Consider the following 27,061-nt stretch of genomic DNA (forward strand, 5'->3'; position numbering starts at 1 on the left):
GGTGGTGGATGTATGTGTGTGTGTGGGGGGGGGGTGGTTTTCATTTGAGCCCCGCTGTGAAAAGCTACTGCCTGAATTTAACATCAAAGAAAGCAATCTCAACCATCTTTAGCACAGCATCTATTGCTGCCCCGCCCCCGGCACTAGGCAACACCCAAGGGTAAGGTGTTCTGGTGAGCCAGCTCGGGTGTCATCCAGCATCAGAAGAGGAACAGGGGTGAGGAGCAGAAGGTCATGTGGAGTCAGGAGGGCCGGAGAACAAGGGAAAGAAGAGAGCCCCGGAAGGATGTTCCCATGCCCAGCAAAGCTGTACCTGCCATGCAATTAGGTCCTTGAGGCGGCTCAGCTTGTCCTGGTCCTCTGGGTGCTCCCTGCTATACTCTTCAGTGAAGAAGGCCTGGAATGGGGATGGGAGACAGGTGGGGACTTAAGAACTTTTGTTTATCAGGTGGGACACGTAGCCAATCTCTGGCATTGAGAGAAAACTTGATGGGAGAGAAGCTTCGAGGACCAGGCTTTGGGGTGGACCTTACCATAGCTGACATTGCTGCATTTTTTTTAAAACTGGGAGTTTCACATCAGCACCCACTGGAGATAGGCTGCAGACTCCAAGGAAGAACTGCCACCGTGGTCATAGGGTGCCAGGACCAGCAGCAGCTCCCCTGGAAACTTCCAAATGGGGAACTTGACATATAGTCTCTAGCCCCAACTGGGTTTTACTGAACTAAAATTCTGGGGGTTTGAGTTGGAGGGAGGTTTAGTGCAGGGCTTCCTGTGTTAGGGAGCCTGGGAGGGATCCTGAGGCTCCAGGGGATCATGGCTGAAGGGAGAAAGCTGAGAGAAGACCTTCCCCTCATGCTTGTGCAAGCCTGCCTCCCAGACTCCCTCATGGCTCCTCCACTCCTCCCTTCTGAGTTCCTATCCATATCACATGACCACTCTATGCAGGCACATTGCAGCAGCAGACCTGAAGGCTACACAAAGAGTGACCACAGATGTGTCAGGGTAGCCAAAAGGACTGACTGTGTGATGCTTATTCCTGCTTCTGAACTAGTGCACACGGGACATTCTTGCCTTTGCACCACAAAGTGACAAAGCACAGAGAATACACAGTGTGGTTTTGTAGGAAGAGGAGCTCATCCCTCATTCAGGGTCTGATAGTTGCAAGGCAGCTCAGGACTCTTTATTCTGAGTCATGCTAGTTCTTATTGGTACACGGCCATTTCCAATAGGGGCTACAACTATGACTCCAATAACTGACGGTATTTCCCTCTGGCCATCTACACCAGGTGGGTCAAATACACAATATTAGGCCCAAATATGTGGGGCTTCCAGAAGGGACCCCATGACTTGCATATCTAGACTATGCCTAGGCCTGTGGAGTTGGTCTCCCAGATTTCCGCATGTTTAGATTCTGAGTTTCTTACTTTCTCTGAATCTGTGTCTATGCTATTTCAAAACTTCGTAGAAGAGATGGGTTTACCAAATGTCATGGCTTGTGGCTTGTGGCTTGTAGTCACCTCGGAGCCTTATCTAGACAGACCTTCCCGGAGGTGCCAGGGGAACGGAGACCCTTGGGAAATTGCTTCTTCTTCATCCAGGTGTGGAATCAGGATGAGAAGGAAACTGTAGCTCAGGTTGAAACCTGATGACCAACCAAGCTAATTGTCCATCTGGGATCAAGCAAGGATGGGCATGGGCATACACTCCAAGTTCCCTCACCTTCTCATACTTGGCGAAGCCTCCCATGACAGCAGGGTCCACGATCCCGTTGAGGAGCATGGAGAGAGGGTTGATGGGGAGGCTTTCATCACTCTGGTACTGGTTTATCATCATCAGGATCTTCTCATTGGCTGTGGACATGGTCTCGATGGCATTCTCCAGAGGACTAATTGTGGTCTGTTGAGAAGAAGATTGGCACTAGAGCCTTAGCGGGTGGCAGAATCATTGGCATTGATTTCACTAGGGTAGGAATTCAAAGGCAGCCCCTACTCCCCAGGCTGCAGCAGGATCTGAGGGTAATGAGTCAGCTCTGGGGGCTGTGTCCTGGCCAAGGACAGGCTGGCTGGCTTTCTGCTTAGAGGAGAAGGATTTCTCTGGGGAAATACAGGCAGGAAGTGGCCGGCTCTGCTAAGACTTCAGAGGTTGAATACGTCCAGGAAGGTTTCTCTCCCAGCTAACTGGATAAAACGCACTTCAAACCAACTCATCACACACTGGTTGGAAGCCATTGTGTATGCTACTGGCCAGAGAAATCAACAGAGCTTGCTCTAGGAGCATCTAGTTTGGAACACAGCAGGCCCTGAGACCAGTCTGAGGGAAGATGAAATGGCAGTGAACTCTTCCCCCACACTTCTCATAAACTAAGATAAACAGTGGTGTTAATGACAACAGACAAACATCGAAGTTTGCAGAAGCTTACGGTCCAGAGTCAAAACCAAACTAGAGGTCAGCAAACATCTCTGCGATGGGGCCAGAGAGTAAATATTTTAGGATTGGCAGGCCAGATGGGCTCAGGTACAACAATTCCACTCTGTTACTGTCGAGCAGAAACAATGACCAGGCAAACTGGACAGGAAAGTGTGGTTGTCCCAACCAAAGCCTTCACAAAAGCAGAAGCATGCAGAAAGGCAGACCACAGACCCTGGTTTGCTGACCACAACCTGGTATGGTGAGCAGTGAGTACCAAATCTCAGGTCTGTGGTTTTCTATCTTTGTGATGCAGGGCCGAGTTTCCTCACCTTGTGAGCCCCAGATGACTCACCGGTAAGACTGGAGTAAGAACACCTACCTCAGGAACCTATTGGAAAATGTTGTTATTAATGCATACAAGTATTAGGACAGGGTGTATCAGTTATTCTGAAAAGGGAAGATCACTGGTGGGAAAGGATGGGAGGGAAGAGATAAGAAATTGGAGAAACCTTCATGGAGGAAGGGATCTAAGTTTATCGTCTATCATGATGGTGATGTGCCTGCCTCATTGGCTGTGTGGTGAAGATTAATTGAGACAATACAATATCTGACACTGCACAGCTCTTGAGAAATGTCCCCACTACTTGTCCCTACCATGTGAATGATAGGATCAGTCAGCCTCTGTAGCCACACTCTGAAGTTATTTCTATAATTACTGATCTAACACAGCTTCCCCAACCATTTCTCTGAGAGTTGCTCTCAGCGATTGTGGTGGTCTAAATGAGAATGGCCCCCATAGGCTCATGTGTTTGAATACTTAGTCGTCAGTAGGTGGAAATGTTTAGGAAGGATTAGGAGGTGTAGCCTTGGAGGATATGTGCCACTTGGGATGAGCTTTGAGGTTCCAAAAGTCTACGCCATTCCCAGCTAGCTCTTTCTCTCTCTCCAACTTGCAGGTCAAGATGTAAACTCTTAGCTACTGCTCCAACACTATGCCTGCTTGCTGTAATGCTTCCCACTATAATGGTCACGAAGGCCTAACCTTATGAAATCGTGAGCCCCAATAAGCACTTTCCTTATAAGTTGTCTTGGTCATGGTGTCTCTTCACAGCAAAAGTAACTAAAACAGAGATGGAAGTTTCTTCAATGAGAAGGCTCCGGGAGCAGAATTCCTGTCACTACCATTATCTTTCTGTCACCCATAGTATTAGTCAGTGACATGCTACTATAACTAAGTGCCAATTTTCCTTATAAGGAAAAGAGGTTTATTTTGCTCATGATTCTGGAGGTCAGAGTCTGAGATCAGGCAATTCCCTGGGTTGGGCCTCAGGTAAAGGCAGTAGATTCAACAGTGGGAAGGTTGTGTCAGTGTAGACTCTCACATCATAAGCAAGGAGAGAAAGTGAGAGATTTGGAGCTCCCAATCCTTAACCTAAGAAATTCCCCAAGGCACTTCCTATTAAAGGTTCATAGTATTTAATAACAGCACTCTTTTGGGGACAAATATTTCACATTCAGACTTTTTGGGAACATCTATATTCATCTTATTCAAATTATATTGAATTTGGATTCATTATCCAAATTATAGTACCCATATCTGCATACATACAGGCACCTTGACTCACATACACATACATAAACACTAAGAGTGTGAACTGGAGGAGAACACTGCTTGTCCTAATGCCTAAAGTGGAGAGCCATGTCCAAGTTCGTGTACTGTATGCAAGCCAACTCTGGGGCACTTTAGAAGGCTGAGGTGCAGAATGAGTTCTAAGGAAAAGCTGCCCCTCAGCTGAGGAGCACAGTGCGTCACCTGAATTCCAACAACAAACTGGACACGTCCGGAAGAAACAGCCTTTGAAACGAGTCATGAGAGAAATGGTAAGGCTTAATGACTCGCTTGCCTGTACACGTTCGAGACTATTTCTGGTTCCGAAAACATGAATTCTCATTATAGCTGTCAGGAACAGAGACTGAGCAGGGAAGAGCTTTGGCTCTCCACAGATGGGCATTTGAGAAAGGCAAGAACATAGTTGTGCGTGGAACTTGGGGTGCTGCACTTGGAGGGAGGCATGGGTGTCATCTGCTGACAGCAGAGATCAAAATCAAAACCATCACAACCATTCATCACAAACCAGGCAACAAAGATGGCGCCATTTACAGTCACCTCAGATGCCAGTATGCACATACTCAAGGACATATGAAGTGATGCTCTGTGGTGGTCTGAGTAAGAAGGCCTCCCCCCATAGGCTCAGGCTTTGGATTAGTTGGTCCCAGTTTGTGGCGCTGTTTTGGAAAGTGGGGCAGACTCTCTGGAGGAAGTATGTCAATGGGAGTGGGACTTGAAAGTTTATAGCCTTGCCTGCCTTCCAGCTCATTCTCTCTGCTACCCTGTCTGCTGCCTCTTGCCATGCCTCTATCCCATGACAGACTCTTATCTCTCTGGAATCCTAAAATCAAAATAAATGTATGTGTTGCATTGGGCCATGGGATTTTATCACAGGATTATAAAAGTAACTAATAATGTGCATGCCCAAGGACAGTGGGTGCCAGAGTTGGAGAGGGAAACTGAGCTGTTCTTGGCTGCAAAGGTGGACTTCCATCACAAGCGTATCAGACTGTATCACCAAGCCCGCCATCAACTGGCTGTTGGGATGTTAGCACCTCAGATCTCTGGCATCTATGTTGAGCTGATCCTCAGTTTCTATGGGCAGGCAAAATAGCTTATGTCCAAATCTCTGTGAAGGGACAGTTAATTCCTAAGGCAAAATGCCATGGGAACCAGCATGAAGGTGAGTGGGAAGGGGTAGGGATTTCCATTCCCAGTAAGCCAGCCTTCTTTCCAGTTGCTCTAGCTCCTCCCACTTATGTCATCTGCTTGAGCCAACTCAGGAGTCCTGTGAGCTGCACAGGGCAGGCATCAATGACTAACATCAGTTAAAGGGTTCAAGTTCACCATTGGCCTCAGCTTCTTCCCATACAAAAGAGTATATCAGACAGGGATCAGGAAAGAATCCGAAGATTACCAGGCCATGCTGTCACTCAGCAAGCACTTAGTAGGATTCCCACAAAGTCAACTCAGTAGGGAGAGAGCTGGCTGCTTGCATTGGTCAGCCTCTACCAGTTACGAATAGCCTGATGTGACATTTTATTTACTTTATCTTACAGGGCTTGGAAGAGATTTGAGTTTATAGCTCTGGGATCCAGTGATTTTGGGCACCCATTGCAGCTCTGAGATTCCACACTTTGTAGCTCCTAATTTTAAAAGTGAGACGAGAGGATACATAATGATCCTCCAATATCATACTGTTGTCCCATGGCCTAGCTGAATTGTCATTCTCCTACTTTAAGGCTGAGGACACGGTAGAGTCCCCAACAAATAGGCAGGACTTTTTCTGAAAGTCCATCCTAAAACACTCCTCTAGACACACACAGTGGTGATGTGATAGCTTGTATCCTCTCAGTCCGGGGAGTGGCACTGCTAGAAGGTGTGCCCCTGTTGGAGTATGTGTGTCACTGTGGGTGTGGGATTTAAGACCTTCATTCTAGCTGCCTGGAAGCCAGTCGTCTGCTAGAAGCCTTCAGATGTGGAAGCAGAACTCTCAGCTCCTCCTGCATCATTCCTGTCTGGATGCTGCCATGTTCCTGCCTTGATGATAAGGGACTGAACCTCTGAACCTGTAAGCCAGTCCCAATTAAATGTTGTCCTTATAAGAGTTGTCCTAGTCATGATGTTTGTTCATGGTAGTAAAACCCTAAGACAGATGGAGTCATAGAACCAGAAAACAGACAACAAGAGACAAGTTCATATAATGAAAACAAATGCTCAGTCACATAGGCAGGAATTAAACATCTGTATCTCAGGCTGGGGAGATGGCTTAGTTGTTAAGAGCACTGACTGCTCTTCCAGAGGTCCTGAGTTCAATGCCCAGCAACCACATGGTGGCTCACAGCCATCTGTAATGGGATGCAATGCCCTCTTCTGGTGTGTCTGAAGACAGCTACAGTGTACTCACATACGTAAAATAAATAAAATCTAAAAAAACTAATTAATTAAGTTAGGAAAAAAGAAAAACTCTGTGTCTGAGACATTCTGAAAATTGATAATGAAAGCCAGGAAGAACAAGTCTATTCCGATCAATTGGGGATGTTTTCCTCAATACCTTTTACCAGAAGATGTACTAGTTTTATTTGCATTCCTGTGACAACATGGATACACACGTGCACATACCTGCAGGCATGAGCTCACACACACACAGACACAGAGACACACAGACATACACACACACACACACAGACACACACACACACAGACACACACACACACAGGCACACAGGCACACACACACACACATGAAACAAGCAAAGGAATAATTCGTTTTGGCTCACAGTTTCAGGGGGCTCAGTGCATCATGGAGTGGAAGGCATGAGGGAACGGCCTACGAACACAGCAGACAAGAAGCAGACAGATGAAAGGCTGGCACTGGGCTGGGTCATCCAACCGCTCCCCATTTATTCCATCTAGGTCCCCAAACTGTGGGATGGTGATCTCCCAGCCTTGGCTCATTCTCTCTGAAAATAGTGTCGTAGACATACCCAGAACCTTAACCAATCTCCTAGGCAACTCAAATTCACAGTCAAACTTAACCATCACAGAAGCTAACAGGATGAAGGAAGGCAGTAAAGAATGACGTCTGCTTTCCCCTGATTTCAGAACTACAAGGTGAAAATGTAAGGTAACTGTTTAGACATGATGGGTGTCAGCATAGCAATCACTTATTTGATTTCCTTAAATATTCTTCGGCAGGAATTATGGGCCTGAGGCTATTCTTGGCACTTGGAGTATGGCAGGGAGAGAGTAACAGACAAAGCATCTGCCTTCTGGAGTTTATATTGCAGTGGAATTACAGTCCAACATAACCTTTAATATTTGGTTAATAAACACTGAAAATAAGCACTCAGAAAATTGTGTAGTCTATTAGAAAGTACTAAGAGAACTTTGAAAAGTGACAGTAAGGGGACTTGGGCACACAGGAAGGGCTCCCTCAGTTTACTACAGTCTGGCAGGCATGACTGGAGAAGAGGGGCCTTGAGGAGCCAACCCCGGGGGTGGGCTCAGTCAGGGATAATGTGTAGAGACTATAGCTGCTGGAAAGCTCTCTTCCTTCAGTGGCAGGGTTGATCATGGTCCAGTCATCCTTCTGTGTCCATAGGAATTTGGCTCTAGAGCCCACTGAGGACACCAAAACCCAGTGTCCCAGTCCCTTTAGAAGGGGGTGCCATACTTTCAGATCATTCACATACATCTTCCCATAGACCTTAAAGCCTCTCTAGACTCCTTACGAGTGAATGAATGGCAAATGCTATGTAAACGGTTATTCTAGCACGTTGTCTAGGAAATGACAAGAACACAATACCTTTATATATTCTGTCCAGATGTGATTTTTTCCCCCAATATTTGCAATTTGCTGTCAGTTTATTTCTGGACATAGGTCCTGAGCATACAGTGTTCCAACTGTATATACGCTCACAGAACTTTGTGAAATTACATAGGGTAAGGTTGTAAAAGCCTTTGACACAGTGCTGGAGGGTCATTTGTTGAAACTACCATATGTTAACATGTCTTGTGAATTAAGAAGACATCATTTGCTTCCTCTCAAGGACACTGCTCACTAGAATGGGTAGGACACTCTAATGAGAGCTGTCCAAACCAGGAGGATTCTATGAGAAGTTGAAGCCAAACTTGACCTCTTTCACTAGCCTTGACAACTTATGAACTCACTCAGTGCCTCAGTGTCCCTATCTGTAAGTGCGAGAAATATTTATCCCCAGGATTTCTGGGAGTTTAATGAGATCACGGAGGTGGTCAATTCAGCACATATTCAACCAATGTTTCTTGCTGATATCATTATCGTTCTGGCTTTCAAAGGCTTAGGACTTGCCTATGAAATAGAGGTTATAAGCCTATTGGTCTACAGGGTCACTACAGAGGGTAGTGAAAGCCAGATGCCAGCAAACAGTAGCGTGAACACATCAGTCAGACCCTCCTCTACACAGGGCTCTGTGTTGCTTACAGAGAAGCCTGCATATCTCTAAGGTCCTACATGACCTGGGATCTACATACCACACATCACACACATACACACTCATATACATACCATACTCTCACACACCATACACACCACACGTATGCAGTCATATTCAGCTATATATATATATATATATAGATAGATAGATAGATAGATAGATAGATAGATAGGAAGGAAGGAAGGACAAAATACACATCTGCTCTCTATACAAGGGGACTCAGACTTCTGGATTCCAGCTGCCTCTGGCTTTCCGATCTTTCCTCTTTCAGCCTCAGTTTATCCAAATAGAAAATGGTTCACTCTATACTGCAAGTCTCTGGGTCAGGGTGGGAGAACTTTGAGGGGTTAACTGGGTGGTCGGACTTCCAGAACCTGCTTCATCCCTTTCCGGTCCCCCAGGTCGCCATTACAAAGATGCTCTTCATCTGATTTCATTACCAGCATGTAGTTACCCAGTGATTTAAAAAAGATACCATGGTGGCAAATGCCCTGGGCACTGCCTACCCTGGGATTCCTATAGGACCTTAAACATAAAAGATCTCCTTTATAATGTCAAAGAGGCCTCCTGAGGATCACTGCACCCTGTGTGTCAGAGGAGGAGGAGAGGGACTGACTTTTTGAAACTCACCTGAGACATGTGAACTACCTCGAACCAGCGCAGGATGCCGGGCAGCTTGTACGCGGTCAGGAACGAAGTTCTCTCAATCCACATGGACTGGTGGGAGAAGAGCCAAGGGCTTATGAAATCGGCTACTCCTGGCCCTGGTGGCCTCCCATGCACCCAGGGGAGACAAAATATTGCAGTTTCCAGATACACAGTGACACCTTCCCCTGTGGAACTCTTTAACAGTTGGTTTAATTTCTCCCTGGACTTGGGCCGAGTCATTTCTTTCTGGCTTTACACACAGTCTGAATTCTTAGTCAATTTTGAAAGTGTCCATTTGTGTGCTCTAGGGGAAGAGTCCCCAGTATTCATTAAATTTCCCCCAAAGGATCGTGACCCCTAAAAGTATTAAGGATTACAAGCTGAGAGCTGAGGGGAGCTTGGAGTCACCTCACTCCAGCCTCGGCCTTGAAGAGAGATGACGAGTCCAAGCTAGGAAATATGTGGACAGGCCACTGGCACTTGGGACAATGACAGAATTTACTCAGTCAATGCTGAGGCTCTACGATGCATGTGTTGGGGGGACTGCTTCAGCCACACTCAGCCTCCCAGAAATGCACAAATGCCCTTGGCTGTCAAGGTCCTCTGGTAGGAAACCCCCTTATATCTTACAAACTTCAAAAGTGAGAAGACCCAGTAGACATGTCACCCTATCTGTGATGTCGTTCCCTGGCTCTGGATCAAGCTGCCCACCACCTGTGGTTGGCAGAGGTGTGAAGATAGCTGAGGAGGGTTATACTCACAGCAAACTCGTTTTCTGGGTCTACCGTGCCCCTGCGCACAGGCCTGGAGTAGTGGAATGTTTGCACATAATTGGACTTGTAAAAGCTGAAAGACAGAAAGGGGTGGAAGTTTCTGGAAGCCATGCCACCTAGCTGCTGAGACCTCAAACATTAGATCTGGTAGGGCCCTGATGGTGGCATTTCATGGTCTGTGTTGGGGCTCCAGAAAAAAAGTGATTTTTCACAGGGTTGTAGGGCGATTTAGAAGCCACCCTGGGCATTTGCAATTCTGGCCTGAACGCACCAACGGTGGCCTGTGTCATCACCTTCTGCACTTTACTGAAGGGTTTGGAATACCTAAGAACCAAGCTAAGCACCGCTAGAATGACCTTCGAGGACTGCTTTAGGAGCCTCAGACATCCCCCTCCACTTTTTCTGTCGTAGGTGGCCAGCCGAGAAGGAGAGAGAGGCTGCCGTCTACTCCGTATCGCACCTGTTCGGGGTGAGTGGGCATGAGGATTCTGGAGAGCTTGTGTCTTTCTAGGGAGCTCCTGTCATTGGTCTACCTGTAGGGCGTGGTACAGCCAACGACCCCACAAAGCCTCACCTCATAGCTTACTCACTGACTGTGTGGTTTGGTATGAAGCAATAGGTGCCTGCTTGCATGCCCCTAACTCTAACCTTCTAATTGTCAGAATGTATCCATCATTAACCCACACCCTCACCAAGGGCCTAAAGGATGTTCCTTTGGGAGAATGTGCCCAGCGTGCCCAGGGCCACTGTGTCCCATCCTTCCACCATTCTGTCACCTGCCAATCCATGCTACTTACTTCCTTGGGTCCATTCTAGGGGCAGGCTGAGGAGAAGGCTCCCACGTCAGTCCAGCTTGGTGACTACTGAGGACTTGCTGTACAGAGAACTAGCCACACCTCCCCAACCTGTTGCTCCCATTCATCCCTGGCTTTGACCTTATTGCAGACATAGCCCAGGTAATGGGGAGAAAGGGGCAATTCTTTTCCCAAAAGGCAAAAGCAAGGACGGGACTGGCAGAGGAGAAAGGCATCAGGGACTGTCCTGCCACTAACACAGGACCTTGGGGGTCTATCCATCCTTCTCACAGTGGGCTGTGGATCTTACTTTATGATCTGGTCAGGCACTGGTTTGTTCTTGAACCTGGGGTGTTCATCCAGGACAGGCTGCACAGTGAAACATTGGATGTCTATGTTATCCAGGTTAAGGATTTGAAACGTGCTTGTTGGCCACAGGAGAACTCCAAATGTAACAGAAGCCTGGAGAGCTTCTAGGTTGCTCCTTCTGGGGCCATGCTTTTTTTTTTTTTTTCAATAATCAAGTTGCTGGCTTCCTACAAGGTCCCAATGACCAGTGAGCACTTAATGGGCTTTATCAGAGCTGACTACGACCTTGCAACACTATCCCAGGGCTCTACTCTAGCGGACAGAGTTGCCTGGCAGTTCTTAATCACCAGTATCACTGCTATACTGTCATTAGCAATAATGCCCTCTAATGAGTGGATGGCTATCAATTACAGAGCCCGGCTTCCCTTGGTGTCATGTAATCTCTCTAATTCCACTAGAGGCCATAGTTAACCTCAATTGTTCCCGCTGGCTCAGAGAAGCCAGGCCACCTGTGGAAGGTTACACAGCTTGTAAGGAAAGAGCAGAGGTTTAAATGTAGGGCTCTTAACTCTATGCTTGAGTAATTCTTTAGATATGGTCTCTTTCACATGGAGCATTGGGGGTCCCAGGAAACAAGGACACAAAACACCATGGGGGGCAGGGCATTAATGCTAGGATTCCAGCTCCCTGGATAATCTGGGGGAATTGCGTGTGCTCACGAGAATGGAAGACCAGTCTATCTTCTAAATTACCTTGCTAAAAAAATACTTCATCTGAGACCTTATTAATACATGGCAGATCTCCAGCCCTCCTCAGAACTTCTGAGTGAGGCCTTGCATTTTCAAAGAACCTGAGAAAATGTCCAGGCACAGTAAAGTCTGAGCGACATAGTGATCTAGAACATGCAAACATGCCATTTTGTCCTCCAGCTCCTGACAGCCCCAAAGCTGCGACCCACGGTGGAAAGTAAGAAACAGCTGGAAAGAGAGTTCTGTGACTGATTAGTGATGTCTGCCACCTTGCACAGGATGCAGGCTGGCAAGGCACATTGGTTGGATCTTTGCCTTTTTCTATTTTAGCCCCATCATGACTCACATTAAGCTGGCCATATCAAACTAAGTGGGAAATGTTCATGGTCACGTGTTCTTTCATCGACCCCCCCCCCTTTCCTTTCTCTGTTTTCTATTTCTCCTTCCCCCATCTCTCTCTTCAGGCATTCAAATGATTTCCTTCCTATCTCCTACCCCAAGTCCACCACAACCTCAAACGTTATCCTTTTCCACATCTCCTACCACATTCACTGCATGCCTCCCCTGGATGAGTTTCCTCTGTGCTAGCACACGGTGCAGGTGGTTGGGGCGTGGCTGACAGTTTTCACCCTGAAGGGTACTTCTACATGTTTCTCTCCCAGAGAGAAAACAACACTTAACCCACTGGACCTGTCTCATCGGGAACATAGCTGCAAACCTCAGGCAGGAAGACCTTGAAATCCCAATCAGGCAGCTTGAGTTTGGGGGGCATTTCCTCTGGGGTGAGCACTCTGGCTGAGGACAGGGGCTGGCAGATGGTCGTAGGCCCTGACCCATATCACTGCCCGTTTCTCTGGCAAGCACAAGTTAAGCCAGTTGGCAGTGCCTTTACATAAACCTTTGTGGGAACACAGCCTTGCTTACTAGGTACATGTGATGATCAGTGACTGCTTACGCATTGGGACAGCAGCTCAGGAGTTGTGACTGGGGGTCACAAAGCTTCCAAGACCTACCTTTACAGAAAGGTTTGCCAATACTTCTTTTAGAGGCAATTGTAGGCCATGTATATTGATCTGAGCTGTGGGTACTCATCCAAGAGGAGACTCCAGACTTATGGGATCTGCACTCTCAAATTACTTAGCGAGACTCGCCATGCCTGGTGGGTGGGCTGGCAGCAGCAGACTTCTGCAAGAACTTCAGCCTAAGTGCCTTCCGCTGTCTGGACTCCTTAGAGAAGATGAGAGAACTGTCCCTTTCCCAAAGCACCTGCTGACTTTTTGACAGCAGAAGGTAAGAGGACAATGCTAACAGGCAAAGGTTGTGGCAAGCCTCAGGCCTGAGTTCGAAGCCTCTCTCCACTGGGTTCTCACCACCTCCTCTCTGTTTGCTTGCTGTACCTTGGTTTCCTTAGTAGTAAAATGCAGAGTACAGTAGGCTCATCTCAGAGGCTAACGGTGTGGCAAAGGGGAGGAAAAGATGCCTAAGTGTGAAGTTTATAGAAAATAGTATCATTCTGGTCTCGGGTCTTTAACAAACAAAAGATGCTGTAAGAGAGACAGTCAGATTTCAGACAGACGGAAGTCAGCATTTAAAACTCCCTGCATCTTTTCTTTTCTTTTCTTTTTTTTTTTTTTTTTTGGTTCTTTTTTTCGGAGCTGGGGACCGAACCCAGGGCCTTGCGCTTCCTAGGTAAGCACTCTACCACTGAGCTAAATCCCCAGCCCCTCCCTGCATCTTTTCTAATTACCTTCTCGACCCTGGGCAAATTGCTTCATTTCTGCAGCATGTATTCCCTTCAGTGAAATATGGAAAAATTTCCCCATTCTAGAACATTCTGTGGGCTCTCAGGAAGTAATGTTTGCGCTCGCTCTCCTGAAGAGACCTAGCAAATGCCAGCACCTTTCTCTCTGATTTACCAGCTTGTTCCTGGCACTGAACCAGATCACAGGGTCCTAAATATAATGTCATGGCTGGGGGGGGCACATGCTCGCTCTTCCATACCACAGCAAAAGGCCATACAGCTGTTCGATACGTGGGTTCCACTACCGGAGCCTTAGTAATAATCCAGGACTCATATGTAACCGAACTGGCCTTTGATGCCAGCCACCAGTTGCACATTCTCCTGCAAATGGCCATGGAGGGCAGGCAGGAATAATGAAAAGGTCACAGGTGAATATTTATCACCCAAGGGGGAAAATATTTGGATTAAGGTTTCCAGCAGAATGGGCAGAACAGCCATGCAGCCCGACACCCCTCTTTAAAAGCTGTAACTTCATCCATACTAAAGGGTGTGGTGCCAGGTCCCCAGCCGAGGTCGTGGGCTTCCAGGCTCCACAGCCAGCCTGAACCTGCCCCCTGCCTCCGTGATCCTACCTCCTGCTATGGCAGCATGTAGTACACGAAGGCACCAGCCTTGTTCCACGGTTGCTATGCTGCACGCATGCTCCCAGCCTCAGCTCCTGTCTCTGCACATCGCTCTATGTATCCCCGGTAAGCTGGTCGCCTCTGCGGCTTCCTTCCTCCTTCACCCGAATCTGCCCCTCCTTTTGATTTCTCTCCTTTCCTTTTCCTTCTGCTGAGCAGTGGGTACGTTCCCAGAATGAGCTTTATGCCCAGCGCTGTGCAGAGGCAGGGGTTTAGTATGGAAAACAGGCTACACAGGTCTTTTCTCAGGGAACTGACATCCCCTCTGTATTCATGTATCTTTCATGTGCAAACGAAATAGAATGGATGAAAAAACAAACAACGGCAGAAAGAGAGTTCGAGCCCACAGGGCCATGATGAGCCCAGAAAAGGCAACTTGATAAGGTGCCAAAGAACGGCTTTTCCTAAACATGACGTGCCCAGGTAGGATCTGATCCTGGAGAGGGAACCAGTCGATCCAGGAGCTGAGAGAAGAGCATTCTAACAGAGGGAACAGAATGGGGAAGGACAAGCAGTCCTATTTAAGAAATTAAATGGAGTGGCGGAGAGAACTAGGAGCTGGGAGTGAGACTGTTGGGATACCCGGGCTCTGTGGCAGCCTTGAAGCTGGCTCAGAATGGAGTTAGTTTTATACTTCAGGCAATGTAAGGTCCTTTGGGTCCTTGGCAAAGGCATCTACACACAGCACTGCACTCCCGGTCCTCCCCCTGTCTGGGTCATCTCCCCTACCAACAGTAAGGTTTAGCTACTTAACGCAAAATGTGTCCTCAAGAAACAATGTCTCTTGACTTCAGCACCCTGTGTGCCTTGCTCTTAGCATGGGTCATACTTGTATAATAAATATATTGTATTGTTGCTAGCTGTTCATATATCGTGCGCACTATAGGAGTTCTGTGCCTACTGGAAGGCAGACCACTTTGGGTGTAAAACCCTGCACAAAGCCGGATGCAGAGCCAGGCACCAGAGAGGATAATCATGATGGGAAAAAAAATGGAGGAAGGGCCATGTTCACCTGTGGGATGGCCCTGCCATGAGCACCGCCGGGATGCCACTCATACCAAGTGTGCATCGACATGTCTTCCCACTTACATTAAACAACCTCAAAATGACCTACGATGTCTAAGAGGGCACTGATATGTAGTTAGTTGCCACAGTGCATACAGTGTAATGACCTCACTTTCCCCCTCCCGACATTGCAGCCTACAGTCAGTTGAATCCATGCATGTGGACCCCCACAGTTACAGAGGGCAGTATGACTGCGGTGACTTTTCTGGATTCCACAGGTGAGACTCTGGTGTCAGCTCTGAAATGGCTCGCCCTTAAAGCTATGGCCAACCCTCTGGCCGAGAGAGACATAGTCCAAGGATACACTGGCCTGGGGCGTTCTTCACATCGTCTCCTGGGGCAGAGGTTGTATTCATCTTTTCTGCGTTGGGGAACTGGCTCAAAAGCTGCATCTGGAAGTCCTCTCTCCGCTCGTACTCCTTCCCTCGGTAGATGAACACTTTGTTCTGCAGAGAAAGGACACCCATCAGAGACACCGGGGCCTGGGCGTGCAGGACTCATCACTCAAGCAGAGCTGAAAGGTGTTCAAAATGAGCCTGGGGCTGGTAGAAGGGGGTGGCTTTGGGAATGTCCCTCTCCTCTCAGCTTCTCATCAGTTGAAGTAGGGGCTGACTTAGCTGTGCACACCACTGCTCTAACAGGCCTAATTCTGAAGGAAAGGGCGACCAGAGATGCTGACAAAGAGGGAAGCTACAAACAGCTTCTGGGATAATTCACTGTGTCACGCCTACTTCATTTACGGCCTGTAAAGTTGCCCTTCAGTGAGGCCACCAAAGCCTAGAGTTGTATGCTAAAATGAACCAATATCCAGGCCCTTCATTACTGGCTACTGGCCCTGAGCCTATGCAGCCATTTTCTTTACCTTTCTCTGACCACATTAGCCTCCTCTAGAACATAAGCTATGGGAATGATTTGAGCTACCTGGGGACATGGAGGATTCCTGGAACCATCTTTTGATTGTCATAGCCAAAGCTGACATGCTCCTGGGAGTAGAGAAAGAGGCCAGGGATGCTGCTAAGCACCCCACAATACACAGGGGAGAGTCCACAGGAAAGCATTGTAAGGCTTGTCTAGGTAGCAAAAGTAGGAAACCTGTTCAAGACCACGGCTGAGCCGTCTTTGTTGAGTCTGATGGCAGCTAAGTTCTTCTGTCCAAACCTAAGCTGTAACTTACTTATGTGTGCAGGATCAAGCCATTACAGGTGTTAGCATTCTGTCTAGGCTCCACCCTCACAGTTACCTGGCAACAGCCAAGCATGCCTGACACTCTAAGAGGGGCTGCTTGTCCCCTCCCCACTCTCTTGTACCCTCTTGCTCTCTTGCTCTTACTCTCTCCCCCCTTTGTTCCCTCTCTCCCCAATCCCCTCTCCCCTTCTCTCCACATGCTCATGGCTGGCCTCTACTCTTCTATTTCTCTACCCTCCCCCCATCTCTGCCCCTACTGCCCTCTTAACTCCCCTTGGCATGCACTGAATAAACTCTATTCTATATCCCATGGCTGGTCCCTCAGGGGGAAGGGGTGTCTCAGCATGGGCCCTCTGAGACATCCCCTTTCCTCAGACCTCCATAGAACATATCCCCCCTCTCTTTATCTTTTAATCAACACAGCAAGAGGGGCTGGGGAATCTTCAAATGTTTAGATTCCCAGTCCTCACCCTAGACTGGTTAAAGTGTAGTCTCTAGGAATCATCCCAGGAACACTCCTACCAAGTGGTCAGGGGAGTCTCTGGTAAGCCAACAGGCCTGAACAGCGTCTGCTGTTCTACTCAGGATCCCCTCTCCACACCTACCGTACAGCTCTTCATGGAAGTCTCTCATGTAAGCCCACTGTGGCTTCCATGTTGACTGGCCACAGTGAGAGACTAAGTAGACCACACTGTAAACCAAGGTCATTTCAAGGGTCAGATCTGTCATGGACCCGGCATCTTTCTGACTCATAAACTTGAAGCAATCCTGTGTATATCAAAATCCAACCTGCTACATTCTAAAAGCAGCCACCAAGATACTGACTAGAAAGGATGCTGCAGGGACCCTGCGTGTCTCAAAAAATTCGTTTGGGGGACACAGGATCAAAATTATTTCCATAGTGATACTAAGGGTGTCATTTGTCCTTCTCGTTCACACTTGATCTGATGTATAGTTTTCCCGTGGAGCGGGTACCATGTGATTATGACAGATCAACACCACAGCCCTGGGCACAGAGCCCTTTCCTTAGGTCGGGCTTCAGAGGGATTGGCAGAAAGGCAAGTGACGTTTACTCTTCTCGCTATTTTTGTTTATTGGCTTGAGATGGGAGTCTCTCTACAGAACCCAGGACAGCCTGGAATTTTCTATACAGACCAGGTTGCTCTTGCCTTCTGCTTCTGTCACAAGTGTTCCTCACTGATTTTTTAAGCTGGAAAAACTACAGATGTTACTTACAGTTCATGTTAACGAGGGACCCAGCCCGTGGAGTTTTTTGTTATTTTTAAGTAAGTTGCCAGACATGTGAGGTTTTTCTCAGTTTTCGTTCTACATATGGTGCACATTTGTAGAGACAGCACACACATGAAGGGACGCCCTGTGACTCCAATAAACATCAAGAAAGCAAAGGGAGCCCGTGAGAGAACAGAGAGCTACTGCCTTGGAGTTCCTCGATAGCCGGTGTCAGGTGGTCGTTCTCTGAACGCCTCATCCCTGCATCGGGGCCCTGACTACTCCTCTCTGCAGTTCCATGTGTGATGTAATCACCGCCATTGATGGTTAGGCTGACTTAGGACTCTCCTGGGGACAGTGGCAGTCCTTGGACAGCATCACTCAGCTCCTGAGCTTCAAGCTTCCGGGAGCAATCAGATCTTCAAAGCACAAAGCACAGAGGAACAGCTATGGTCCCGAGGTCCTCAGACCCTGGCCTGAGTCACTGGCAAACCCACCCGTAGAAAGGAGGGGAACCCCTGGCCATAGTATCCAACGGCAAAGTAGTCTGGTTTGGGTCTGAGGATCTTCATGATGTTTTCATAGAACTTGGCCTGCTGGGTCTGAAAAAAGAAAACATGACTTGTATTAAGACAACATGGTGTGTATCCGAGGCATATTCAACTAAAACAATCCACAGTTGTGATGTTATGCTCACCCCAGAACCAAGTGTAGACAATGATGCGCCTGCAGCTATGCCTCTATTACAGTGGATAGAGCCATGCTTAGAGCCCATGCCTACTGCGCTAGGCGACCCGCTTGGAGGAGAGCATTTATCCATGGCGTTCTTGTATCTCCAGTGCTTGAAGTAAGAGCCCCAGCTGGGGACCCTGCCCACTGTACCCCCTTCTCTGTGAACAGGTGGCAGTGACAGTGACAGGTCTTGCTAAGAGGCATGGATGACCCAATGCCTCCAGGTGGAAACATCTTCCTGTGTGTGCACATGCAGCTAACCTACTTTGCGCACTACAAGAGGTGTGTGCTTTTCAAATGTTCATATCCCTGAAAACGGTTTGCAGCTCTCTCCGCACTTCCCCACGCCCTGCAATCGCTATTGATCCTTAAGAAATCTTGGCGCAAGCATATGAAGACATGCGTCACAAGGATCACTTGATGTGGCCTAAAACTTACATGCGGATCTAGGCAGGTGCCTGGATGGTGTGTGACGCATTCAGGGAGGGGAATGTATGTTGGGACTACGCAGGATGCCCTGGCACGTGTCTACACATAAACTCGCACATTTGGAAGACCGCAGCACCTCTGTGTCTGCGAACATGTGTATGTTCAGGGGATATTGCCATTGAGTCCACGCTGGCGCTGACATGTTTGTATTTGAGTCTTATCTTACATAAAGCTAAGAGCTCAGCAGACTTTCATACGATTACCACTCTAGCCCTCTGTCCCCTGCCCGGGCTGTTGATCCATCCCTTCAACATTCTGACTCTCGTTTTACCATTTTCCTGCAAATGTCTACATTGCACTTTATGGGCTGAGAATAAGGGTCTGGGAGCCTGACACTTGGGCAACCATGGATGGTGGTAAGGGATGAAGAAGCAGCCAAAATGTAGAGCTTTATTTCCCCTGCTGAGCTCAGTTCCTTACTAATCCCTGACAGTGTAGGCAGGGAAGGCTGGTCCCTCTCCTTCTGATTTCCCCCACCCTAGTCCCGAGCATCAACATGCTAATGGGATCAACCAGATGGGAAGCGTGTTAAAGTGATTTATCTGCTCATCGAGAGGCACAGAGTTGCGCCTTTATTTAATTGGTTTGGTGATTTGTGAAACCTTTACTGCAAATGCAACAGAGCATTTGCTGGGAGTGAAGCAGCTGCGGCAGCTGCGGCTCCATCTAACCATGGAAGGGTGACGTTCACCACGACCTCATCAGGCCCTTCTCCATCCTTCCGTCTCCCTAACCCACCGACCGTGCTTTCCTCTGTCTCTGAGCTGAGTGAGCACTGTGCGAGGCGTGCATGCATGGCTTTCTGGGGGAAGGAAGCCTTACCAGGTTCTGGCTGAGCAGCTCGTAGTCAAAGACCTCCATCTCATACTGTTCCGCCAGCTCCTTGCACAGGCTGATGGCCTCCTCCCACATCTACAGGAGCATCATGGAGACAATGGTTAGTGGTGGCTCAGCTTTTCAGAGCCTTTGCTGAAGAAGGGACTTGAGCCTTGCCGTCGCCCGCTAAGAGTTGCAACCGCAGACACCCTCTTACCCAGTCCTGGTGCTCACACAGTGCGAGCCTGTAATTTGGTAGTAGTCTAACCTTTCCTCGGCTTCCCATCCTGCCCCTTTAATGAATAATAGAGTAGGCTGTGTACATGTGCTCTGATTCTTTCTAAGTATCTGGAGAGAGGTCACTAACATCATGCCCAGGCGAAAAATGGAGGTTCATCTGCCCAGCCAAGAGTGGGCTCCCTTTGAAGCGTTGTAAGTACTTGATGACTTAGGCTCACTCCCTGAGTCTCTTGCCTTCCCAGAGTACAGGTTAGGAAAGGGGAGGCATCAGAACCCTTTGCTAGAGAGGAAGCTCTAGCTGCAGTTTACTAGTTTAACTCTAGTTTACTTCCCACTGAAGTAAACAAATGGCCTGAGGTCAGAGCATTTCAGGGGATGGAACTGGGTTCCAATATTCAATCTGTGATCCTCTCTGTCAGTTCCTAATGGGGTGACGTGGTTGTGGGAGTTAAGCACAGAGCAGCACAGGGATGATGCACTAGAGTATTAAAACATTAAAACTTTCGAAGTGGGTCTTCTCTGTTTTTAAAATAAACGGAAAAATATGAACCCCGGACACAGAAGCTTCTTCTGTGCCATTTGATTTTAAGCCGACGTCAAGACCATCCCCCATCTTGGACTACAGAGGCATCCACGAGTTCTGCAGCCGGGCGTGGGGAGAGGCAGGGTTGGCTGGAGCTCGACAGTCTCAGAGGCTACCCATTCCCACTCCACGCCGGGTTTAAAACAGAAAATGCACCTAAATGGAGAAGCCAGGGGAGGCGGGGGAGGCGAGAGTGGAGGCTGCCAAAATTCATAGTGAGCTTCTTAAGGAAAGTGCTCTCTGCATCCAAGCATAGAAATAAATAAAACCAAGCATGCATCAGAGGAGCCATGGCAGTAAACCCAAGACAGCTTAGTGAGCAGCATAAAAATGCTTTACGTGCCAGGAGGACCCCAGTCTGCCAGCTTCACCCTGAACAAGAAGGTTGGGTAATGAACCTGGCTGGGCCAGAGGGCTGTTGGACACAACAGGGTATGTGTGTGTGTGTGTGTGTGTGTGTGTGTGTGTGTGTGTGTGTGTGTGTGTGTTTGCAAGCTTCCCACCAGTATAGAAACAGGAAGAAGCAATGGGGTCTCTGTGCACGAAGAGATTTCTAAAAGGCTAAGAGGGGGCAGGGCGGTAGTCAGACTCCCAGCATTCCCTTCAGTCCTCTGGGACCTCTGGCAGGAACTGATCTCACTAGCTTTACACACTGGTTATGGAGTAAGTGACTGGGTTCTGGGGCCGGTGCACAGATATCCATCCATCTGTGCAGTCAAAGATGGGGAAGAGACACTATTTTTGCTCTCACGAACATCTGAGGTGAAGCAAAAGGAAGTGTTCAGAACTGCTGGGTTTGGGGAGGTACTGTATCAGGTGGTGTCAAGACAGGCTTATGGAGTGATGGCCTATGTGTGTCTGTAGGGAAGGAAAGCTGAGGGGAGCAAAAGAGTTTAGGTTTTATTCTAGAAGTTTCCATGACCATGGTTTTCAGGGTAAGCTGTATCATCTGCTGCCTCCTCTATACGCCCAGGTACCACCACGGTCCCCTGTCCCCAACCTCATCGTTGCACAGTACCAAAAGAAAACATGCAAACCCTGACAATAACTGGCGTCTCTGATTTAGCAACAAGACAGTAAGTGCTTTGAGCATGGGGCACTTGTGTCTTCCTCCTGTCTGCTCAGCACAGGGTGGCTGGGCCAAATCCCAAGCTGGAGACAAAGCTCATCCCCTTTTGGGACTCTCCCAGTCAGATTGATGTAATCAGTAATAAACAAATAGAAGGCTCGTATCTGATGGCTAGAGGGGCGAGAGGTTCAAAGATGGCAGAGTCTCTGCCCTCAAGAGGCTTATAATCATAAATTCTAGGACAGTCTTCTCCAGCTGCTGGCCTTAGGAATTTATAAGCCCCTCTGTAGACATTACCTCATGTCATTGTTCTGGGGGAAGGGAGAAGAACAGACCAAGGCAGAGGCAATAAACTGCAGAGGCAGAACAAATCTAAACCAAGAACCCATCGGGATCCCAATAGATGGAGAGAGGTCTTCCCAGTCACAGCAAAGTAGGGCTGTGCGTGAGCCAGAGTACGTACGGAGGGCCTCACAGAGGAAGTGGCCAGGTTAGGTAACAATGGTGGCCATTACAGTCTAACAAGATGACCTTGCTGCCTGCTGGCTACCATGCTGGTGTTTATGACCTTTCTCTCCTCCTACAACTTACAACTAAGAAGCAGATACTCTTAGTATCTCGCCGAGGTAGCAGGAGAACTAGAACATCAGAAGAGACACAAAACTGTGGCTGGACATGAGCAATGAAATGCCCAGGCATGGAGGTACTGTGCTGGGTTGCCTACAGGGCAGATGGTGGAGCTCCATCTTGCCTCTCAAGATGAAGGTTGGAGCTGCCTTGAGGTCTGCTGGAAGCTGGGGCTGGGTAGCAGCTGGTTCGCTTCAGCTCCTGGGCAACCCTGCCAGCGTCCTTGCTGAAGAGATCAAGGGCAGCACGGTTTCACCCACAGATGTGCCCATTTATCCAACCTGTATCATCAGCTCCTGGGTGTAAGGTTCTACTTTAACCACCAGGCATCCAGCAGTGGATGAAACAAAAGCTTTGTGATTGAGGTAACTCCATAAAGAGGAGCCAGCGATCGGGCAAACAAACCCTATGTAAGGAAAGGATTATCAATAGTAGCATAGTGGCTAGCACAGGGGTGCTGAAGGTGGTTGAGGACGCTCTTTACCCTGAAGAGTGAAAAGATCCAACCTGCTAGTGGACAGATGTGGTGGGGATGCTCCAAGCTGGGCAAAGAAAATACAATGGTCCAGGTGTTTAAAAAGAAGGACTAAGTACACAGCACAAGAGAGACCTGTCCCTCCCACTGGCCGACACCCCGACACAGAGAGAGGGTGACGGGCTCCAATTACCTTTCCTTTGTCAAAGTAGCCTATAATGGTCTCATAGAGTGTCTCCTTCAGCTGCCGGTGGGTCTGAGGGTGCTGCTGGCCTGTCTGCATGACCTGTGACGCACACTGCTCATCTGACCACTACCGAGAGAACATGGGGAAGAAACACAGAGATAAATGGCAGCCAAGGACAGATGTCTTCCCAGGATGAAAGGCAGAAACCACCCTGTCCAGGTCCTTACTATGTAGGCCAGGATGGCTTCAAATTATGATACTCCTATGTCTCCCCTTTCCCCATCTCAGCTCATCTTTGAAAACCTAGGGTTGCATGGGGAAGCTGCCCTTATGGGTATGAGTCCTTGGGATGCTAGGAGGTTGCCCTCTAGTTCTGATGATATCAGACAGAGCAGATGAACCAAGGACCGTGAGCTCTGAGAGCTTCTCTGAGGAGGAGCAAGATGAAGATGGACCCTGCTGGCCTCCCCAGGGTCCTGGTGTGTGTGGTCAGGCAGATGCTGTCTGTGATTTCCATCTGCGAAGTGATTCTGATTTTTGGCTCAATTGGGCAACTTCGGCTTTCTAGTGGTTTCACAGTGTGGACTTTGGGGATTTTCTCTAAATCTCAATGAGACATGGCCAAAGGACTTCAAAAGCCAAAGGAAAGAAGTTCGTGCTTTTGCAGCAACGTCTGCTAGACAGGGGAAGCTGTTCAGTGGGCAGGCCAGTGATTTATCCCCCACAACAAGTTAGATGCTATATAGTACTGAAGATGTATATCCCAGAGACTTTCAGGTATGAAAGATAAAGGTCACTCAGTACCGCGGGGAGCAGGTGAAATAGCACAGAGACATAAGTAAGGAGTTTGAGGGGCACCAAGAAAAGGAAAATTCCCTTGACTTTCTTTCCCCATTTCTTTTGATTCTTCCTTTCATCCTTTTTAAAACTCTTCAGCTTGCTGTGAGGACTCAGTGGGGATCTCAGCGCGGATGTCTTCCTGGGACAGTACCTTGAGAAGCCAGGTGTGGAGGAGGAGTGTGTAGGCAGCCTCTGTGTAGTTGTCACAGTCCAGGTGAAGGTCACGCAATTTATACAGGTATCTGTGTAGGGAGAAGTGTGATGAGTTACAAGATGTGGTGATAAGGTGTCTGGTGGAGACAGGACAAATGGACTCTTGCATAGGGCACAGGGAGTTCTTCAGTCTAGCCATCCAGCCTTCTAAGTGGTAATTATAAAATCTAGTATTTGTTGGACCCTTGGTATGTGCCAGGTGCTATGCTAAGGGATGCTAGGTGCTATGTATGCTAAGTGATGTCAGGTGCTGTGCTAAGTGATACTAGGTGCTATGTTAAGTGATGCCAGGTACTATGCTAAGTGATGCCAGGTGCTATGCTAAGTGACTTCTCCCCTTCTACTCCTGAAACAATGTCTTTTTTTTTTTTTTATTCTTTTTTTCGGAGCTGGGGACTGAACCCAGAGCCTTGCGCTTGCTAGGCAAGTGCTCTACCACTGAGCTAAATCCCCAACCCCTGAAACAATGTCTTATAATATAACCTAGGCTAGCCTAGAACTTACTATGTAGGCCAGGATGGCTTCAAATTATGATCCTCCTATGACACCCTATGTGCTGGGATCACAGGTGTGTGCTATGATGCCCAGTTTTTGCTAAGTGTTTTAAATACTTTGGATCACCTAATCCTGGGTCCATTAAGGATATGCATATTCTGATGAAGACAAAAACATGAAGTTTGAGGCTATCCTGGACAGAGTTCAGGATGCTACATAATGTTCTGCCCAGCGGTAATATGACATGACAGTAAAGGACGGAAAAAAGTGGTTTGCCGAGAGTCACAGGCTAGTACACAGACATGCTGGGGTGTGAGCTTGAGTAGCAGCTCGATCCTATAAGAGTCCATGAGAATGCAATTCACAAAGGGATGCTCTGGTCCTTTCTTTAGGGTGCTCTGGGAAAGCTTAAAAGAGAGGAGAGCAGGGGAGAGAGAAAGGCTAGAAAGGCCCTGAGCTGTAGTCTACAGAGAGACTCAGTTATTCAGACACATTGACACTCCCAGCCCCCTGTCTCTTTGCAACTGACATTTTAGTTCTGAACCCTGAGAAAAATCCTGTGGAAAGGAACTAAGAGCAGAATCAAGAGCAAAGGGAGGGGGCTTTGATACATTATTGATAATCGATCCTACAGTACCAGGTAACAGCGGACTGAAGCTTCTGAACCAGAGTCAAAAATAAAACTTTCTTCGGGGTAACTTCATTTTCTCAGAGATTCTGTCACAGGGATGGAATACTGACTAACTCAAGGTTGTCTCAGAAAGATTTCTAGCCGCTCAGTTGAGCTGGGGTCGACGGGAAGTGGGGGAGCAGCTCTGGCAGAAAGATTCAACTCATCCTGCCAGCATTGTTGAAGATGAAAACTGGGGCCTGTGTTAGAACAGAAAGAGAGGGGGTATGGAGGAAAGGGAGGAGGGAGGGATGAAGCTGTTCATACACACACACACACACACACACACACACACACACACACACACACACACACACACAAATTATTTTATGTGCAGTGGTGTTTTGCCTGTATTTATGTCTGCGTGAGAGTGTCAGATCTTGGAGTTACAGACAGTTGTAAGCTGCTATGTGGGTGTTGGGAATTGAACTCAGGACCTCTGGAAGAGCAGTCAGTGCTCTTAACCACTGAGCGGTCTCTCCAGCCCCAGAGAGTGCTGTTTTTATACCAGCTCTGCTGGTAACAGTCATTGGTGAAGTCTGGAATTTGGAAACACCCATTCTTCCTACATGGCCCAATCCTATCTCATTGCTGCCCGTTTAGACCCCTTTGATGTTTGTGCTCAACAACATCCAGGAGAGTGTCTGGAGGGAGACAAGCCCCCCATGCTATTTCAACTACTGAACCAGCTAAGGCCCCCTCTACTCTCCTTTGTTAGCGTTTGGGCTTAACCATCTGCTCTTCAGCCCCAAGGAAGTAATTTTAATGAGCCCACCAGGGCTACTGAGTCAGTTGTCTCTGTGTGCTTAAGTGAGGTACCTCAGGGAACAGAGAATGGCAGGGCCACATTTGCATCTAAAAGGGCCACCACCATCCAATGAAGTGACAAGTGCCTGAGTGGACTGGGGGTACAATGTAGTGACAAACTCTGAGCTTTTCAGGAAGAAGAACTGTGGGTTTCTGTAAGGTCTCTAGGTGTAAAAATGTTGGCAGCAGATTCAAAATATTTTAAATACTATACCTGCCAAAGAGAACAGACTAGAACTTCGCAGTGTCTGGGGTAGGTCAGCATGGTGGCTTTCCGAGTTTAACCCAAGCCCCTATCTCCAAGCCAGTTGGGGTCTGGGACTTACCATCTGTGCTTCTGAAGTGGAAATGAGGAAAGGGTTTGGAGAGAGGAAAGCCTGACTATAGGGCTTGTAGGGAGAGTCTTGTATCTCACCCTCAGAGCAGAAGGCAGAATGATTTGTTTTGTTTTGTTTTTGTACCAAAAAAGAACCCACAACAGTAGCTGTGAATGACTCATCTCAAAAAGCCACTCTGATCCCTCAGACCCTAAAGCTTCTTGTGTCACAAAGGTCAAGACAGTCTTCGGAATGACTTTCTTGACACAACTGGACCAGTAAAGCAAGCACCAAGCACAGTGGTACGCTCAGAGGCTCAGAGTGAGTTTAAGTGCACAGGCTCAGCTTTTGACAGAACAGCTGAGGCAACTGTGGACTCACAGGGCCAGTGGCCAAGAATCCGTTGTTGCTAACCTACCTTCCTTCCTTCCTTCCTTCCTTCCTTCCTTCCTTCCTTTCTTTCTTTCTTTCTTTCTTTCTTTCTTTCTTTCTTTCTTTCTTTCTTTCTTGTGAAAAACATTGGAAATAACAGGCCTGTTCAACAGGACAGGATTGGCTGCGTAAATGACAGCATATTCTAGAAAGGAAATTTTATAGTTTCATTATGAATGATATTGAAATACATCTTGTCAGGTAAAAAGAAGTGAGGGATAAATTATTGGGGCTAAAACTCCATTTTTGCAGAAATAATGTGCAGAATTAGATGTATATATAAGCATAAAAAGCCTGAAAATATGTGTGTGTTTTAGAGATTTATTTCATATTTTGCTAGTCTGTATTTTATGAGGCTTTATTGTTTTGACTTTTAAAGAATCTGTGTTATTT

General features: G+C 47.8%; 1 protein-coding gene across 1 annotated transcript in view; it reads right to left on the reverse strand.

Annotated features, from left to right (window-relative positions):
• Dock2 (dedicator of cytokinesis 2) overlaps positions 1-27,061 on the reverse strand; it is a 417,576-nt gene that overhangs the window by 11,037 nt on the left and 379,478 nt on the right. The window contains exons 37-46 of the mRNA NM_001419946.1: positions 23,886-23,976; positions 22,901-23,020; positions 19,720-19,809; positions 18,174-18,278; positions 15,566-15,707; positions 11,025-11,106; positions 9,909-9,993; positions 9,130-9,216; positions 1,723-1,899; positions 314-397 (exon numbers count right to left, since the gene is read on the reverse strand). Of these exons, the coding sequence (NP_001406875.1) occupies positions 314-397; positions 1,723-1,899; positions 9,130-9,216; positions 9,909-9,993; positions 11,025-11,106; positions 15,566-15,707; positions 18,174-18,278; positions 19,720-19,809; positions 22,901-23,020; positions 23,886-23,976 (1,063 nt within the window). The remainder of the gene's footprint in view (positions 1-313; positions 398-1,722; positions 1,900-9,129; positions 9,217-9,908; positions 9,994-11,024; positions 11,107-15,565; positions 15,708-18,173; positions 18,279-19,719; positions 19,810-22,900; positions 23,021-23,885; positions 23,977-27,061) is intronic.

Source organism: Rattus norvegicus, chromosome 10 (assembly GCF_036323735.1).
Source record: "Rattus norvegicus strain BN/NHsdMcwi chromosome 10, GRCr8, whole genome shotgun sequence".
Lineage (NCBI taxonomy): Eukaryota > Metazoa > Chordata > Mammalia > Rodentia > Muridae > Rattus > Rattus norvegicus.